This window comes from Leucoraja erinacea, chromosome 20 (genome assembly GCF_028641065.1).
Source record: "Leucoraja erinacea ecotype New England chromosome 20, Leri_hhj_1, whole genome shotgun sequence".
Classification (NCBI taxonomy): Eukaryota; Metazoa; Chordata; class Chondrichthyes; order Rajiformes; family Rajidae; genus Leucoraja; species Leucoraja erinaceus.
The window spans coordinates 25,311,698-25,328,119 of record NC_073396.1 but is presented as its reverse complement, the minus strand read 5'-3'; the positions used below and the strand labels follow the sequence as shown (position 1 = coordinate 25,328,119).

General features: G+C 44.1%; 1 protein-coding gene across 4 annotated transcripts in view; it reads right to left on the bottom strand.

The window, feature by feature from the left end:
• The window catches only part of parn (poly(A)-specific ribonuclease (deadenylation nuclease)), a 119,723-nt gene extending 106,847 nt beyond the window's left edge, over positions 1 to 12,876 (bottom strand). For 2 of the 4 annotated variants that reach the window (XM_055651691.1, XM_055651693.1), the window contains exons 1-4: positions 12,724 to 12,876; positions 9,165 to 9,242; positions 1,572 to 1,651; positions 88 to 155 (exon numbers count right to left, since the gene is read on the bottom strand). In XM_055651691.1, coding sequence (XP_055507666.1) covers positions 88 to 155; positions 1,572 to 1,651; positions 9,165 to 9,242; positions 12,724 to 12,742 — 245 coding nt within the window. In that variant the 5' untranslated portion in view covers positions 12,743 to 12,876. The remainder of the gene's footprint in view (positions 1 to 87; positions 156 to 1,571; positions 1,652 to 9,164; positions 9,243 to 12,723) is intronic. The other 2 variants (XM_055651692.1, XM_055651694.1) reach the window with 1 other exon arrangement.
• Positions 12,877 to 16,422: the final 3,546 nt, after the last annotated feature.

Genomic DNA, 16,422 nt, shown 5'->3' with positions numbered 1-16,422 from the left:
CCCATAGAGCTATCCACCAACACTGTGTGCAATATCAATGGGGAACGATAATTGACAGATTATTCATAAGAAATAAAACATACAAACCTATTCTCTGCAGAGTCATATGTAAATGTGCAAAGTCCAAACTGAAACAGCAGGAAGTCCATGGAATGCTGCAGAACAAAACAGGGGAAAGTAACAGTGTATTATCGAACCAGTTCAAGGATACCACTTTGAATTTTACAAGTAAAACACAGGGTGCTAGAGGAACTCAGCGGGTCAGACGGCTTCTCTGGAGGAAATGGATAGGCAAAGGTTCAGGTCATGGAAGTGGGGCAGGACAACGCTTGGCAAGTGATAGGTGGATACAGCTGAAGGGGCTTTGGTTGACAGATGGGTGGACAAAGGCTCGAGGTGAAAAGGAGACAAAGGGGAGCAGACGAGGAAAGAGGAGTGATGCAAAGCCTGAGGGAGCGATGCAGGTGGAAGTGGATGGGAGAGTTGCTGGGGTGGAATGGAATACTTTGCCACGTGTGACATCTTTGCTTGCATACCCAAGGTATACAAATAGCAGCCACCTACGGCATTGACAAAGTTACAAAGCACGCCAACTCCTCTTTTGTTCTCCCCCCCCCCATGATCACTGGAGAAATGGGTGCGCACCAAGGTGCAAAATGTCACAGAGTAAAAGCACAGGGGGTGCGGGGAGATAAAAAATAGGGACGGGTTACTTAAAATTGTAGAATTCAATGTTCAAATGTTGGGTTGTAAGCTGCCCAAGCAGAATAGGAGCAGTTGTTCCACCAGAATACACAAAACCTCCCTTTGGTAAATGAAGGAGCCCAGGACGGAAAGGGTTTACAAGTCCGACTCTGTGCCCACAAACCCCTTCAGGTTTTCCCTCTCACATCCCAAACGATCTGTCTGCAGCAGACGGCTCCATATCATTCCCCAACACCCAATCTCAATAAAGCCCATGGCAAGTGTGACCGATTTTTAACATGGCTTGTTTGCTTCCACGGACATTTCTTTGGCTAAGAATCTTCACTGGAGATCGTGGAGCATCTCTCCCATCTTCAGAATTCCTGATTCCCCGACGCCAGCCCTTGCTCTGGCCTCTTACCCTCTCTAGACCTATTCATCACCATCCTGGCAATGCACGTCTCAACCTCTCCATGGTCACACAAAACCACCACCATCCAATACAACAGCATTGCATGCACTGACCAGCCCCCTCACTGCTATCAAACCTGCGGACATGGGCGAGGTTAATAATTTGGGCGAATTCATCTTTACCAAGCAGAGGCCGAACATCAGTCATCTCCTCGTTTAGAGCTACAGCATGGAAACAGGCCGTTTGGCCTATTGAATCCATGCCAACCTTCGATCATCTATTCATACTAGCTCTCTGTTATCCCACTTTTCTCATCGTCTCCCTGTATATTCGGGGCAATTTACATAGGCAATAACATGACTTTATCGACCTTCAGCTCCAATTTCTCTGCACTCCCATCGTACAACAGGAGAGCCTGACGTGTTGTCCCTTCTGCTTTAAGCAACAGGGATGGCAGGAAGAATTCTTTACTCACCTTTTTCAGCTTTTGATATCTTTCTTCTGGTGTGTCCAAGCCATTTGTTAGAGTGCTCACTGAAGGTCCATCACTTATTCCTAAACACAAACAAAACAGATAGAATACAGTTTAATTAACCAGTAATAGCCTTCCTTGCAAATTATCAAAGGTATCAAAGGTATTTTATTAGTCACATTCACATACACCGAGGTGTAATGAAGTGAAATGCTTTTTGCCATTTTGCAGCACACAAAAAAAGAATACAGACATAACACCAATGAGAGTCTTAAACAAAGAACATCCTCCCACAATGGCTCCCACCATGAGGGAAGGCACAAAGTCCAGTCCCCAACCCCAGTTCACACATAGTCGGGCCTATTGAGGCCTCCACAGTTGCCTCTACGGAGGCCTGATGTTCCTGGCCGTTCTCGCCGGGTGGTGGTGCTCCGGCGTTGGGAGAATCCTCACAGCAGCATGGGAACCCTGGAACGTCCGCCTCCGTACTGGAGGCCGCGGCTTCCGAAGCCGACAAGGCCGCACCGGTTGGAGCTCCACAACTGGCGATCTCGTCGCGAAATCCCAGGCTCCCAGTGTAAAGTTCGGCGCCGCCGCCCGCAGCTGGCCACTCCACAGTCCCGCAGCTCCGCGAAGTTGTTCCAGGCGGTCTCAGCTCATCGGAGCTCCAGCGCAGCGACCCAGGCAAGGCTTCGCCCGCTCCACGATAGCGCTCCAGCGCTGTGCCACCGCCGAAGCCGAGGTTCTGGGCGGTCCGCGACAGGAAATGCCGCTCCAGGCTGCCTCTCCGACCAGGTAGGGACCCTGAAAGGCAGTTTCCCCCCCACCCCCCACACAAAAAAGTCTAGACCTCCAAACAAAACACTTTAACTAACTAAAAATAAAAATAAAACGGTGAAAAGACAGACAACTGCTGGCAGGGCAGCCGTGCACAGGACAGCGCCCCCTTCAGATTATGCAATAAAGTTTAAAATCAATCTTCCCACTTTACAAAGTTTATGTGTGGGTTGTCATCAGGTTACAGCAGGGTTCCGTTCTTGTGAGCTATTCGCTACACAAACAGTTCGCAAGTTGGAAATGCAGTTGCAAACCGATTTCCCATGCAGCAGCGGATGCCTGCAGACATGCAGAGACTGGCAAATCCATCCCACCGGTCAACCCAAACACTTGCTCGCATGTACGGGCTGTACATGAGCTGAGTGTTTGCAGACTTGGGGGAACCTGTACAACACCGAATTACAGATGCCAAAATACAACGATGAGTTATCCACGAACCAAAACTTCCCCAGCACAGAGGACTGGCAGCTCCTTGTGACAGCTCAAACACCATAGTCATACAGCTTGGATACAGGCCCTTCAGCCCGACTTGTCCATGCTGACCACCATGTCCCATCTTCACTAGTCCCACTTGCCTGGGGTTATAAAATCCTAGCTTGCTGAACCCCTCTCAGATCCTCAAGTCCTGGCAACATCCTTGTAAATCTTCTCTGCACCCTTTCCAACTCAACAACACCTTTCCCATAACAGGGTGACCATAACACAACAGTGCTGGAGTAACTCAGCGGGTCATGCAGCATCTCTGGAGAAAAAGGATGGGTGACGTTTTGGGTCGAGACCCTCCTTTAGAAGTATAAATTTACCAATTCTTGGCACCAGACATTACCTTGGAGTCCAGAGCTGGTTTGTGGCATTTGCACTTAACAGCTCCAATCCTTGACCTAGATAAGTGGTATCAAACTCATTTTAGGCTACGGGCAAAATGCGACTTCATGCGGGCCGGATCGCGCCGTGCATACGTGGACGCAGCCTGATCCGGCACCGTGGACAGCTGCAGCCCGCTCCGGCATTGGGGAAATCATCCCCCGGGCCCGATTGGGCTCCTTCGCGGGCCAAATCCAGCCCGCGGGCCGCGAGTTTGACACCTCTGCCCTAGATGAATCGCAGCAACTGATCGTTATTGTTTACTTCACCAGCCCAAGCAGTGCATTCTGTAGACAGTACACATTGTAACTATGGACTACTGGTGGTGGAAGTAGTCAATGTTCAGATGGATGCAGCACTAATTCAGAGATAGGAAGAAGCAGGCCCATGGAGATGTAAAAAACAGCAAAATATATGTTACATAAACAACTATCAGGTAATTCTGCAAATAGAAGGATGATCAGTTTAGTTTAGATATACAGTGTGGAAACAAACCCTTTGACCCACTGAGTCTACAACAACCAGCGATCACCCTTATACTAGCGCTGCCCTACAACTTAAGGACAACTTGCAGAAGACAATCAAGCTACAAACCTGCAATTCCTTGGAATATGGGCGGAAACCAGAGGGAAGACACGCAAACTCCGGTTTACAAAACACAGCACGGTAGTAACTCAGCAGGTCGGACAGCATCTCTGGAGAACATGAACAGGAGTTGCTTCAGGAGAAGCCCTTCTTCAGACTCAATCTAGAAGAAAGGCCCCTACCCAAAATGTCATTTATCCAGGTTCTCCAGAGATGTTGCCTGACCCACTGCTACTCCTGTGCTTGGTGTTGGTTTTTTAATGCCTTGGTAGTCAATTTAAGAATCAAGAATTGCACGGGTGAATGTTTCAGCAACCAATGGACTGAGGGGAGGGACAGGCAATGATTCGGAAGTGCAAAAATAAAGCAGATGGGGAAAAAAGTTATATATGACAGCAAACGTTGTGGATAGTTTGGGGTAGTTCTGCTACAATGGGATAGTTGCAGTCCCAAGAAATCTTGCATTATACAAATTTGCATTATGAAAACAATTGTGTCAATGGGGTAAAAAGGGGTTAGAGGCTAGAGAGTTTTAGACCCCGCAGTAACAAGTTATTTTGCCTCCCCCAAATGATTTTCAAAATATCAACATGTTTTAATAGCAATAAATTTATTTTTGTTTCTATAAGCTAAAAATACTAAAGGCTGCATGTAACATTGTTTAATAGCTAATCATTGTACAAGTGTCAACAGAAGTAATTGCCTGTCAAATTCCCAAGTACAATCCACCTTTGTTATTACAGATCTCTATAACAGATTTTGATTATAAGCGGACCGAGCATCCCCACAGTAATCAGACACCGTCTCTACAAGAACACAAGCTGCTGGTTACACTGCAGGACGCCACGGAAATTGACAAGTCAATGTAATTGACAAGCAGATGCTTTGATCAACACTTGTGCAATGATACCTTACTAAACAATGTAGCAAACAGCCTTGCAGTAACAAAAATAAAATGTTAATTGCTAAAATGTACTTTGTATTTGAAAACAACTTGTTGTTTCACAGAGTGACCACAAGGTGGTCGGAGCAAATCACTTACTTGGTTATAGCGGACAATCAGCAATAACAGACACAATTCCCCACATTATAACGAGGGTTATCTGTAATTCTTCAATGGCCTCCTGTGGTGAAACCTACAACTTGTGATTTTCAGGGCTGGGAAGTCACATATAAAGCAGCATATATTTCCAAGATTTTATTTTCCCCCAAACGTTTTTTTTCCCCAGTTTGTCAATTTCCAAAGTGAATCTCTTTCATCTCCATGATGAAATTGGCAGTCTGCATCTAATTAGTGCAGGGCTAGTTCCCGACCAAAATGGTGTTATAACCAAATTGGCCCGCCTACTACCAATGGCATTCCCCATTTCATCAATCACATTATTTTCCATAAACAGAATTGGATATAAAACACAAGGCGCTGGAGTAACTCAGCAGATCAGGTAACATCACTGGAGAACATGGATATTCATATTCTCCAGAGATACTGCTTGACCCGCTGAGTTACTCCAGCACCCTTGTTTTATTTGGTTAACCAGTATTTGCATTTTCATGTGTCTTCCTTTATGGAAACACAGATGACAGCAGAATAATCAGTATTTACCAGCAATCAGCTCCATGGGCTACAGAAAAAGCAAGCTAAGAATGAGAACATTATAACCAGCAATAAAATTCATGACAAGTCCAGTAGCTATATGGCAGCATCAACTCATGCACAGCAGTACAATAATATCTACAAAAACATCTTCCAAGAGACTAACATTTTTGAATAAAAGTTATTCCAAAGTTTTAATATGTCAATAGACCAGAGACTTCCATGACAGTCATCTCCCTAGTTCTTTATGGCAAATTAAACCCTGGAGCTATTAATTCACGCTAATAGTTTAAAAAAATAATTTCATTAAGCTTTACACTGTAACTCGGTACATGTGACATTTACAGTACCTTCAGAAAGTATTCAGACCCCCTCACTTTTTCCACATGTTGTTACTTTATAGCCTTATTCTAAAATGGGCTAAATTTAATTTTGTTATCATCAATCTACACACAATACCCCAGAATACAAAAGCAAAAACAGGTGTTTAGAAATGTTTGCAAAGTAGTTAAAAATAAATAACTGAAATATCACATTTACATAAGTATTCAGACCCTTTACTCAGTACTTTGCTGAGGCACCTTTGGCATCGATTACAGCCTTGTCTTCTTGGGTATGGTGCTACAAGCGTGGGACACCTGTATTTGGGTAATGTCTCTCATTCTTCACTGCAGATCTTCTCAAGCTCTTGTCAGGTTGGATGGGGAGCGTCGATGCACAGCTATTTTCAGGTCACTCCAGAGATGTTCGATCGGGTTCAAGATCGGGCTCTGGTTGGGCCACTCAAGGACATTCACAGACTTGTCACAAAGCCACTACTTGGCTGTGTGCTTAGGGTCGTTGTCCTGTTGGAAGATTAACCCACCCGTCTGAGATCCAGAACGTTCTGGAACAGGTTTTCATCAAGGATCTCTCTGTACTTTGTTCCGTGCATCTTCCCCCCGATCCCGACTAGTCTTCCAGTTCCTGTCGCTGAAAAACATCCCCACAGCATGATGCTGCCACCACCATGCTTCATCGTAATGAGTGGTGCCTCGTTTCCTCCAGATTTGTCGCTTGGCATTCAGGCCAATTAGTTCAATCTTGGTTTCATCAGACTAGAGAATCTTGTTTCGCGTGGTCTGAGAGCCCTTTTGGTGCCTTTTGGCAAACTCCAAGCGGGCTGTCATGTGCCTTTTACTGAGGAGTGGCTTCCATTTGGCCACTCTACCATAAAGGCCTGATTGGTGGAGTGCTGCAGATATAGTTGTCCTTCTGGAAGGTTCTCCCATCTTCACAGTGGAACTCTGGAGCTCTGTTAGAGTGACCATCGGGTTCTTGGTCACCTCCCTGACCAAGGCCCTTCTCCGTTTGGTCAGTTTGGCTGGGCGGCCAGCTCTATGAAGAGTCCTTGTGGTTCCAAAGTTCTTCCATTTAAGAATGAGGAAGGACACTATGCTCTTCGGGACCTGCAATGCTGTAGAATTTGTTTTATACCCTTCCCCAGGTCTGTGTCTCGACACAATCCTGTCTCGGAGGTCTACGGACAATTCTTTCGTCTTCATGACGTGGTCTTTCTGCTCTGACCTGCACTGGCAACTGAGGGACCTTATATAGCCTTTCCAAATCACGTCCAATCAATTTAATTTACCACTGGTAGGCTCCAATCAAGTTGTAGAAACATTTCAAGGATAATCAATGGAAGCAGGATGAACTCAAGCTCAATTTTGAGTGTCATAACAAAGGGTCTGAATACTTATGAAGGGCTCAGTGTTAGGGCCATTATTATTCATTTTGTATATCAATAATATATGTGAAGTGTCAAAAACTCTTGAAACTATTCTCTTCGCTGATGATACTAACTTACTCTGCTGTGGAGACAACTTGGAACAGCTCCTGGATAGTATGGAAAAGGAATTGAGCAGGATGCAGATCTGGTTTGACGAAAATAAACTCACATTGAATTTAAGTAAAACAAAATTCATAATATTTGGAAATCGATCAACCAACACAGAGAAAAAGCTCATGATAAATGGCACAGAAATAGAAAGAGTATCTGAAATAAAATTTCTTGGAGTATTAATTGACAACAAATTAACTTGGAAACCTCACATAAATTGTATGAAAGCCAAAATATCCAAATCAATTGCAATACTGAATAAAGCCAGAGACCTACTAAATCAAGCCTCCCTGTATATGTTGTACTGCTCCCTCATACTCCCATACATGATCTACTGTGTGGAGGTATGGGGGAACACGTATAAAACAAATACACATCCAATCTTCATCCTCCAAAAAAGAGCAATACGAATTATACATAAAACCACCTACAGACACTCAACAAAACCATTATTTATCAGACTAAAAACATTAAAATGTCAAGATCTGACAGATTATAAAACTATCCAAATTATGTTCAAAGCAGCTAATCAGCAATTGACTTGTAATATCCAGGGGTTGTTCCAACGGAGAGAAAGCAAACACAACCTGAGAGGAACCTATATATTCGAAAAACCAGAAATAAGAACTAATGCAAAACTCCATTGTGTTACAGCAAAGGGTGTTAGTCTCTGGAATAACTGCCATGATGAGCTGAAAAAAATGTAAGACTCTATTCAAACTATTCAAAATGTAAGACTCTATTCAAACTCTTCAGAAACAAAAGATTGAATGGTTATGAGCTGGACCAGTGATTTTCTTTTCTGTTTGGTTATTTCCTGTTTGTGGACAGTTCAACAGATTTTGGATCAATTTGTTCCCATTATTTTGTTTTTCCATGAAAATGTATAGAAAATAAGAGGGGGTAGGACCAGAAAAGTTTTCGAACTTCTTACCCCTTTTGAACATGAACGATATTATTTGTATTATTTGAGTTACTTATTTGTTTGTTTTATTTTATTTTTTATTGCTTACAAGTTTATTTATGTTTGTATTTTTTAACATGTTCAATAAATTAATAAAAGTAAAAAAGTAAAGTAAAAGTAAAATGTGATATTTAATTTATTTATTTTTAATTACTTCGCAAAAATTTCTAAATACCTGTTTTCGCTTCTAAATTCTGGGGTAATGCGTGTAGATTGATGATTTTAAAAAAAAAGTAATCCATTTTAAAATAAGGCTGTAACTTAACAAAATGTGGAAAAAGTGAAGGGGTCTGAATACTTTCTGAATGCACTGTACATATCTGTTGTGCTGCTGGCACAGTTGCTGCCTTGCTCGCCAGAGACGCAGGTTCTATCCTAACTATTGATGATGTACATTCTCCCTGATTTTGTTTTTCACCGGGTGCTCTGGTTTCCTCCCACACTCCCTTGTGTGTAGGATAGTGCTAGTATACAGGGTGATCCCTGGTCGGCGAGGATTCTGTGGGCTGAAGGGCCTGTTTCCACGCTGTATGTCCAAAGTCTAAAGTAAGAATTTCATTGCTCCATTTCAGGACATATGACAATAAAACACACTGAACAGTCAAGAAGAGTTTCAACTTGTTTATATTAACATTTATGTTAATGCAGCATCCAAATGCTATTTCATGGAATGTGGGGAATTTAATAAGCCAAATAAAAGAATAGATGGGCTCCCAATGCATCTCATCAATGCAAAACACGAGGCCGATCTATGCTAATCCCATTTGCTGGCATTGTCCACAGTCTCTGTGCCTCTCCTGGTCAAAGATTTGTCCAAACATCTTGAAGAAGAATACAGTTTTTCATCTCGAGAACATTTATCTACATCAGTACCTGAAAATTCTCCATCAATTGCCAGAAAATCTGCTTCCTCAATTGCTTCATAGATTAGACTTAGATGCTCTTTAAAATCTAAAAAAGACAATTTTGCATAGAATTACATTGTGTTTACAGAACAGAAACCACCAAACATCATCTGCTTAGTCAAACCAATTTTCATCCTAGATAAGCTCCCTCAACTTTCCCTTATCTTAATTTCTAGATAAAATACACTTTTCTTTAACAATTAAGATAACGAGACTCGCCAGAAGAAAAATTGTACTTAAATGCTATGTGATATTTTAGCTGAATATTTTAGCAGAAATAAAAGGTAATAACAGAAACTAGTCATAAGGAAGCCTATGGATCAACGAAAGACCATAAGGCTGTAAGTGATAGAAGCAGTATTAGGCCATTCAGTCCATCAAGTCTACTCCGCCATTCAATCATGGATGATCTATCTCTCCCCCCTAACCCCATTCGACTGCCTTCTCCCCATAACCCCTGACACCCAGACTATTTAAGAATCTATCTATCTGCCTTAAAAATATCCATTAACATGGCCTCCACAGCCTTCTGTGGCACAGAATTCCACTGGCAAAGATATTATTTAATTCTTCAAAATATAATTAACAACCAGGTCAGCATTATTTTCCAAAACTTATCTATATCATTTAGTCAATATTATGTTAGCTGGCAAAACAAATGTTAACAGCACTATTATAATTTAAGTTGAAGGAAACACAAGCAAGCCTCCTGCTCAGTGGGTAAGGCAGCATCTGAGGAGGGAAGTGGACAGACAACATCTGTTTTCTCCCCTCTACTTTAAAGGGGAAACGTGTCTATCCATTTCCCTCCACAGATGCTGCATGATCCACTGAGTTCCTCCAGCAGCTTATTTATTTTTCGCTGAAGATTACTTAAGGGGGAAAAAGGGTTCCCAACCTTTTTCGTCCCGTTTACCCCTGGCAACTTTAATAGCACATTACACTGTTATTTCACTTATTTATGAACAACAAATGATGAACAGAAACTGGTATACCAGAACCAAACACAGTCAGTCACTGAGAAAAAATATGTACAAATCCAGAATCACCAAATTTACCACCTGGGTAGGCCAAATTTACCCCAGTATGGGTCCTCTCAGGAGTAAAAGCGGTCACCTCTGTGAGGAGCCACGGGAGATGGGCAAAGTCCTCAATGAGTATTTCTCCTTTGTACTTACCAAGGAGAAAGACATTAGGACAGAGGAAATTGGAGCAGTCACTGGAAGTGTCATGAGAGCAGTCAGGGTTTGAAGGTAGACAAATCTCCGGGGCCTGATCATATAAATCCAAGGACATTGTGGGAAATTAGAGAGGAAATTGCAGGAGCTCCGATTCAGCTTTATGAGTCATCCTTAATACAGGAGCGGTGCCAGGGGATTGGAGAGTGGTGCCAGGGGATTGGAATGTTGTGCATCTTTTCAAGAAGCGCTGCAGGGAAAATGTTTGAAACTATAGGCCGGCAATATTAACATCTGTAGTTGGTAAGTTACTGGAGAGTATTCTGAGGAATAGGATATACAGGCATTTGAATGGGCAAGGGCTGATTAGGGACAATCAGCATGGTTTTGTACGTGGGAGGTCGTGTCTCACAAATCTGATAGATTTTTTTGAAGAGCAAAAAGGTTGATGAAGGCAGAGCTATAGATGTTGTGTACATGGACACCAGTAAGGTGTTCGATAAGGTGCCGCATGGTAGGCTGCTCTAGAAGGTTAGATCTAAGAGATCCAAGGAGAGATAGCTGAATGGATAGCAAATTGGCTCCATGGAAGGGTGCATAGGTTGATGGCGGCTGGTTGCTTCTAAGAATGGAGGCCTGTGACTAACAGTGTGCCTCAGTGCTGGGCTCGTTACTGTTTGTCATCTATATTATTTGGATGAGAACATACAGGGCAAGATTAGCAAGTTTGCTGATGATACAAAGGTTAGTGGTTTTGCAGACAGTGAAGATGGTTGTGAACGATTGCAGCAGGATCATGATCGATTGCTCAGATGGGCAGAGGAATGGTTGATGGAATTTAATACAGAGAAGTGTGAAGTGTTGCATTTTAGTACGTCAAACTAGCGCAGGACCTACACAGTAAATGGTAGACCTCTGGGTAGAGCAGAGGAATCTAGGAGTACAGGTGCATGGTTCCTTGAAGGTCGAGTCGCAGGTAGATAATGTGGTCAAAAAGGCCTTTGGCACTTTAGCCTTCATCAGTCAAAATATTGAGTATAGAAGTAGGGAGGTCATGTTGCAGTTGTATAAGACGTTGGTGAGACCGCATTTAGAATATTGTGTTCAGTTTTGGGAACCATGTTATAGAAAACATTGTCAAGTTTGAAAGGGTTCAGAAAAGATTTACAAGGAAGTTGCCAGGACTAGAGGGTGTGAGCTATAGGGAGAGGTTGAGTAGGCTGGGTCTCTATTTCATGTAGCGCAGGAGGACGAGTGGAGATCAGAGGTATACAAAATCATGAGAGGAATAGATCATGTAGATGCACAGTCTTTTGCCCAGAGTAGGGGGAATCGAGGATCAGAGGACATAGGTTCAAGGTGAAGGGGAAAAGATTTAATAGATTCAGATTCAGATTCAATTTTAATTGTCATTGTCAGTGTACAGTACAGAGACAACGAAATGCATTTAGCATCTCCCTTGAAGAGCGACATAGCAAACGATTTGAATAAATAATAATAAGTGTCCGGGGGGGGGGGGGGTGGTGATTGGCAGTCACCGGGGTACGTTGTTGAGTAGAGTGAGAATAGGAATCCAAGGGGTAACTTTTTCACACAGAGGGTGGTTAGTGCATGGAAGAAGCTGCCAGATGAGATAGTTGAGGCTGGGACTATTCCATCATTTAAGAAACAGCTGGACAGATACATGGATAGGACAGGTTTGGAGGGATATTACCCAAGCACAGGCAAGTGGGATTAGTGTAGCTGGGACATTGGCCGGTGTAGGAGAGTTGGGCAAAAGGGCCTGTTTCCACACTATATCACTATGACTATCTACCGTCTCTCGTGTTTCCATCCTAATCGACCCGATCACCAAGAAGGATTAACCTTTATTGCAAAAGTTAAACTAAAACAGTGCTACTTTTATTTTTTTTATACAACAATCACCAGGGTTACTGAGAGATTAAAAGTTCATCACTTCCCCCGTCGCCCACCCTCACCAAACCTCGCCTGCCCCTACCCACCAGCTCCTCTCTCGCCCACCCACACCAGCTCAGTCTCCCATGCCCCAAGAGCCTGTATGAAGGAGCGGGAGGCTCTGCACACACGTTCCGGGGGAAGGTTGAGTGCAACGTGAAAGGATCCGCGGTGACTCTCCAGCTGCTCGGGAGACATTTAACTGAAGGGCGACACTCGCTCCTTGCAAGGCGGCTTTGGCGGGTGTGGGCCGCGGGCCGCGAGTTACCTGCTGCCCTGGGGCCGGGGCCTGTGCACGGGACCCGCCACCCAATCCCCCAACACACACCCTGCCGGTCCCGCGGCCTGGCCGCCCCTCACCGCCCCGGGACGGGACGGGCCTCCCGCACTTACTCTGTCTGGTGATCTCCATGGCCGCGGAAAAGCCCAGACACAGGAACAGCGGCGATCACCTTCCACCTCCTGCCCTTTAACCCTGCGCGAGATCACCACTTATGAGGTGTTTGCGCAGAAATCAACCAGAACCAGAACCGGCATCGTCGTCACTTCCTGCGAACACAGCAACCACATGGTCGCTGTCACTCAGGTGGAACCCAGTCATCACCATAGCAACAGGTGGAATCCAGTCATCACCATAACAACGGGTGGACCCCAGTTTTCATCAGAGCAAATTGGAACCCAGTCATCACCATAGCAACAGTGGAACCAGTCTTCACCATAGCAACAGATGGAACCCAGTCACCACCGTAGCAACAGTGCAACCAGTCTTCACCATAGCAACAGATGGAACCCAGTCATCACCGTAGCAACAGTGGAACCAGTCATCACCATTGCAACATTTGGAACCCAGTCATCAGGTGGAACTTGGTCGTCACCATAGCAGCAATATAAAAGGTTATTCCCCGGAGGGTGCTTCAGTCACTGCAGCTGCTGCCTGACCTGCTTAGGATTTTTTTCCCCAATGCTGATTCAGAACTGATAATGCCCACAATATTCTGCACTCTGATATCTTTCTTTTGCTCTACTTTTTGTACTTGAGTTTGGCTTGATTTCAGAAACAGCTTTATTCCCAGAGCTATAGGCCCTGCTGAGTGCCCCCGATCCCCCTGGACTGTCTCCCTCGGATGGTCACGTCACACAGCTATTTATTTATTTTACTCTTCTTTTACATCGGTTGGAAGCTGCATACTAAATCTCGTTGCACTGACGTGCAATGACAATAAAAATATATTATTATTATTATTATTACTCATAGGCCCTGGGCTATCTAAGCAGAGGTATAGGGTATCAAAACAAATAATTAACAAATAATAAATCTGTGTTTAAAAAAAAAAGGATACACAAGAAGCTGCAGATGCCTTTCGACTTTAGATATACAGCGTGGAAACAGGCTCTTCAGCGCACCGAGTCCCCGCCAAATGGCGATCACCCCTATCAGCATTATCCTACACACAAGGGACAATTTACAGAAGCCAATTAACGTAGAAACCTGTATGCCTTTGCAATGTGGGAGGAATCCAGAGCACCCGGAGAAAACACATGCGGTCACAGGAAGAACATACCAAGCCCATACAGACAGCAACTGTCGTCAAAATGGAACTCAGGTCTCTGGCACTGTAAGGCAGCATCTCTACTGCTGTGCCACTGTTCCGCGCTGATGCAGGTTTACCAAAACATTGACTGAGCTATATCCACAACTCTTTAATAATAATAAGTGTTTAATAATAAACACTATTTAAAATACCATTGCATACCTCCAGTCCCCCCTCCATCAGATGCTGCCTGACCCCCTAAATTAATCCAGTATTTTGTGGTTATCTTCTATAAATTAACCAACCTCTGTATTGAATATAATTGGGATTATGATTTTATGAAACTCTGAATTAGGATTAGAGAGGCACAAAGAAAGCAGAGAAAATGTGTAGGAAGGAAAGGCAGATGCTGATATAAAACAAAAGTAGATACAAAATGCTGGAAGAACTCAGAGAGTCAGGCAGCATCTCTGGCAGCAAAGAACTGCAGATGCTGGTTTACCAGAAAATGGACTGGGCGATATCCACAACTCTCTTATAATAAACCAGCACCAATATCTAAATATCAATCAGTCTCTGTATGGAATATAATTAGGATTGTAGCATGCTATTTTACATTACCATTATAGAGTCTATCACCTCCTCCATCATGGTCTGGTTCAGCCACCTAACATGACACCTGGAGGCTGCAGCACATCATTCGCTCAGCTGAGATGGTTATTGGCTGCAACCTTCCCCCCCATTGATGAACTGTACACTGCAAGGGCCAAGAAGCGAGAGGGTAAGATCATCTCTGACCCCTCTCACCCCGGCCACAAACTCTTTGAAGTCCTCAGGGAGGCGACTCCACATCCAGAGACAAAAATAGCTTCATCCCACGAGCTCTACTTAACAGCCGCACTACACCACTACATTCTGGTCTGTAAGCCAAACTCTCCAAGTGCACTTTAGATTTCTACATGTGCAAGATATAGCCAGGCTGCCCCTTTTTACTCTTGCAGTTTATTTTCACATTTTGAAATTGCAATGTTTTTTTTTAATTGTCTGCTGTACATTGTATTTTTACCAAAGCAAAGCACCGTCAAATTCCTTGCACATACTTGGCCAATAAATTGATGCAGATTATCTGATTAGTGTATGAAGGAAGTGCATATGCTGGTTTAAATCAAGGGTAGACACAAAATGCTGGAGTAATTCAGCGGGTCAGGCAGCATCTCTGGAGAGAAGGAATGGGTGACGTTTCAGGTCGAGACCCTTCTTCAGACTGATGTCAGGGGGAAGGGAGAAACATAGGTAAGGACCTGTGAAGGTGTGAAAACAGGACATAGGGAATGCAGATCAAGTAAAATGTAAAATAGATCATTGTTAGCTGGGAAAAGGTAACAAGAAAGCAGAGATAAAATGTAAGGTAGACAAAAAATGCTCGAGTAACTCAACGGGTCAGAAGGAATGGGCGACGTTTCAGGTCGAGACCCTTCTTCAGACTGATGTCAGGGGAGGGAGTGGGACATAGATAGAATGTAGACAGAGACAGTGAGATTAGTGGGAGAACTGGGAAGGAGGAAGGGATGTAGAGAGAAAGCAAGGCTATCTGAAGTTAGAGAATTCAATGTTCATACCACTGGGGTGTAAACTACACAAGCGAAATATGAGATGCTGTTCCTTCAATTTGTGCTGGGCCTCACTCTGACAATGGAGGAGGCCTGGGACAAAAAGGTTTGATTGGGAATGGGAGGGGGAGTTGAAATGCTGAGCCACCGGGAGATCAGGTAGGTTAAGACAGACTGAGCGGAGGTGTTCAGCGAAACGATTGCTGAGCCTGCGCTTGGTCTCGCCAATGTAGAGATGTTGACACTAGGAACAGCAAATAAGATTGGACGAGGTGCAAGTGAGCCTCTGTCTCACCTGGAAAGACAGTTTGGGTCCTTGGATGGAGTCGAGGGGGGAGGTAAAGGGACAGATGTTGCATCTCCTGCGGTTGCAGGGGAAAGTACCTGGGGAGAGAGTGGTTTGGGTGAGAAGGGACGAGTTAACCAGGGAGTTAGGGAGGGAACGGTCTCTGCGGAAAGCAAAAAGAGGTAGAGATGGGAAGATGTGGCCAACAGTGGGATCCCATCGGAGGTGGCCACTATTGGCCACAACTTTCCATCTCCACCCCTTTCTGCTTTACCTCCCCCCTATCTTTGTCCTGCCCCCTCCCCTGACATCAGTCTGAAGAAGGGTCTCGACCCGAAACATCACCCATTCCTTCTCTCCAGAGATGCTGCCTGACCCGCTGAATTACTCCAGCATTTTGTGTCTACCCTTGATTTAAACCAGCATCGGCAGTTCTTTCCTACAGAGATAAAATGTAGTCAGAGACAGTCAGACTGTCAGAGAGCTGTGAAGGGGGGAGGATGGAGAGGAAAAGCAAGGATTACTAAATTAGAAAAGTCAATATTCATACCGTTGGGGTGTAAGCTGCTCAAGCGAAATATGAGGTGCTGTTCCTCCAATTTGCACTGGGCCTCACTCTAACATAGAAAAAGGGTTTTACACAGAAAAATAGGCGGAGCCAGCA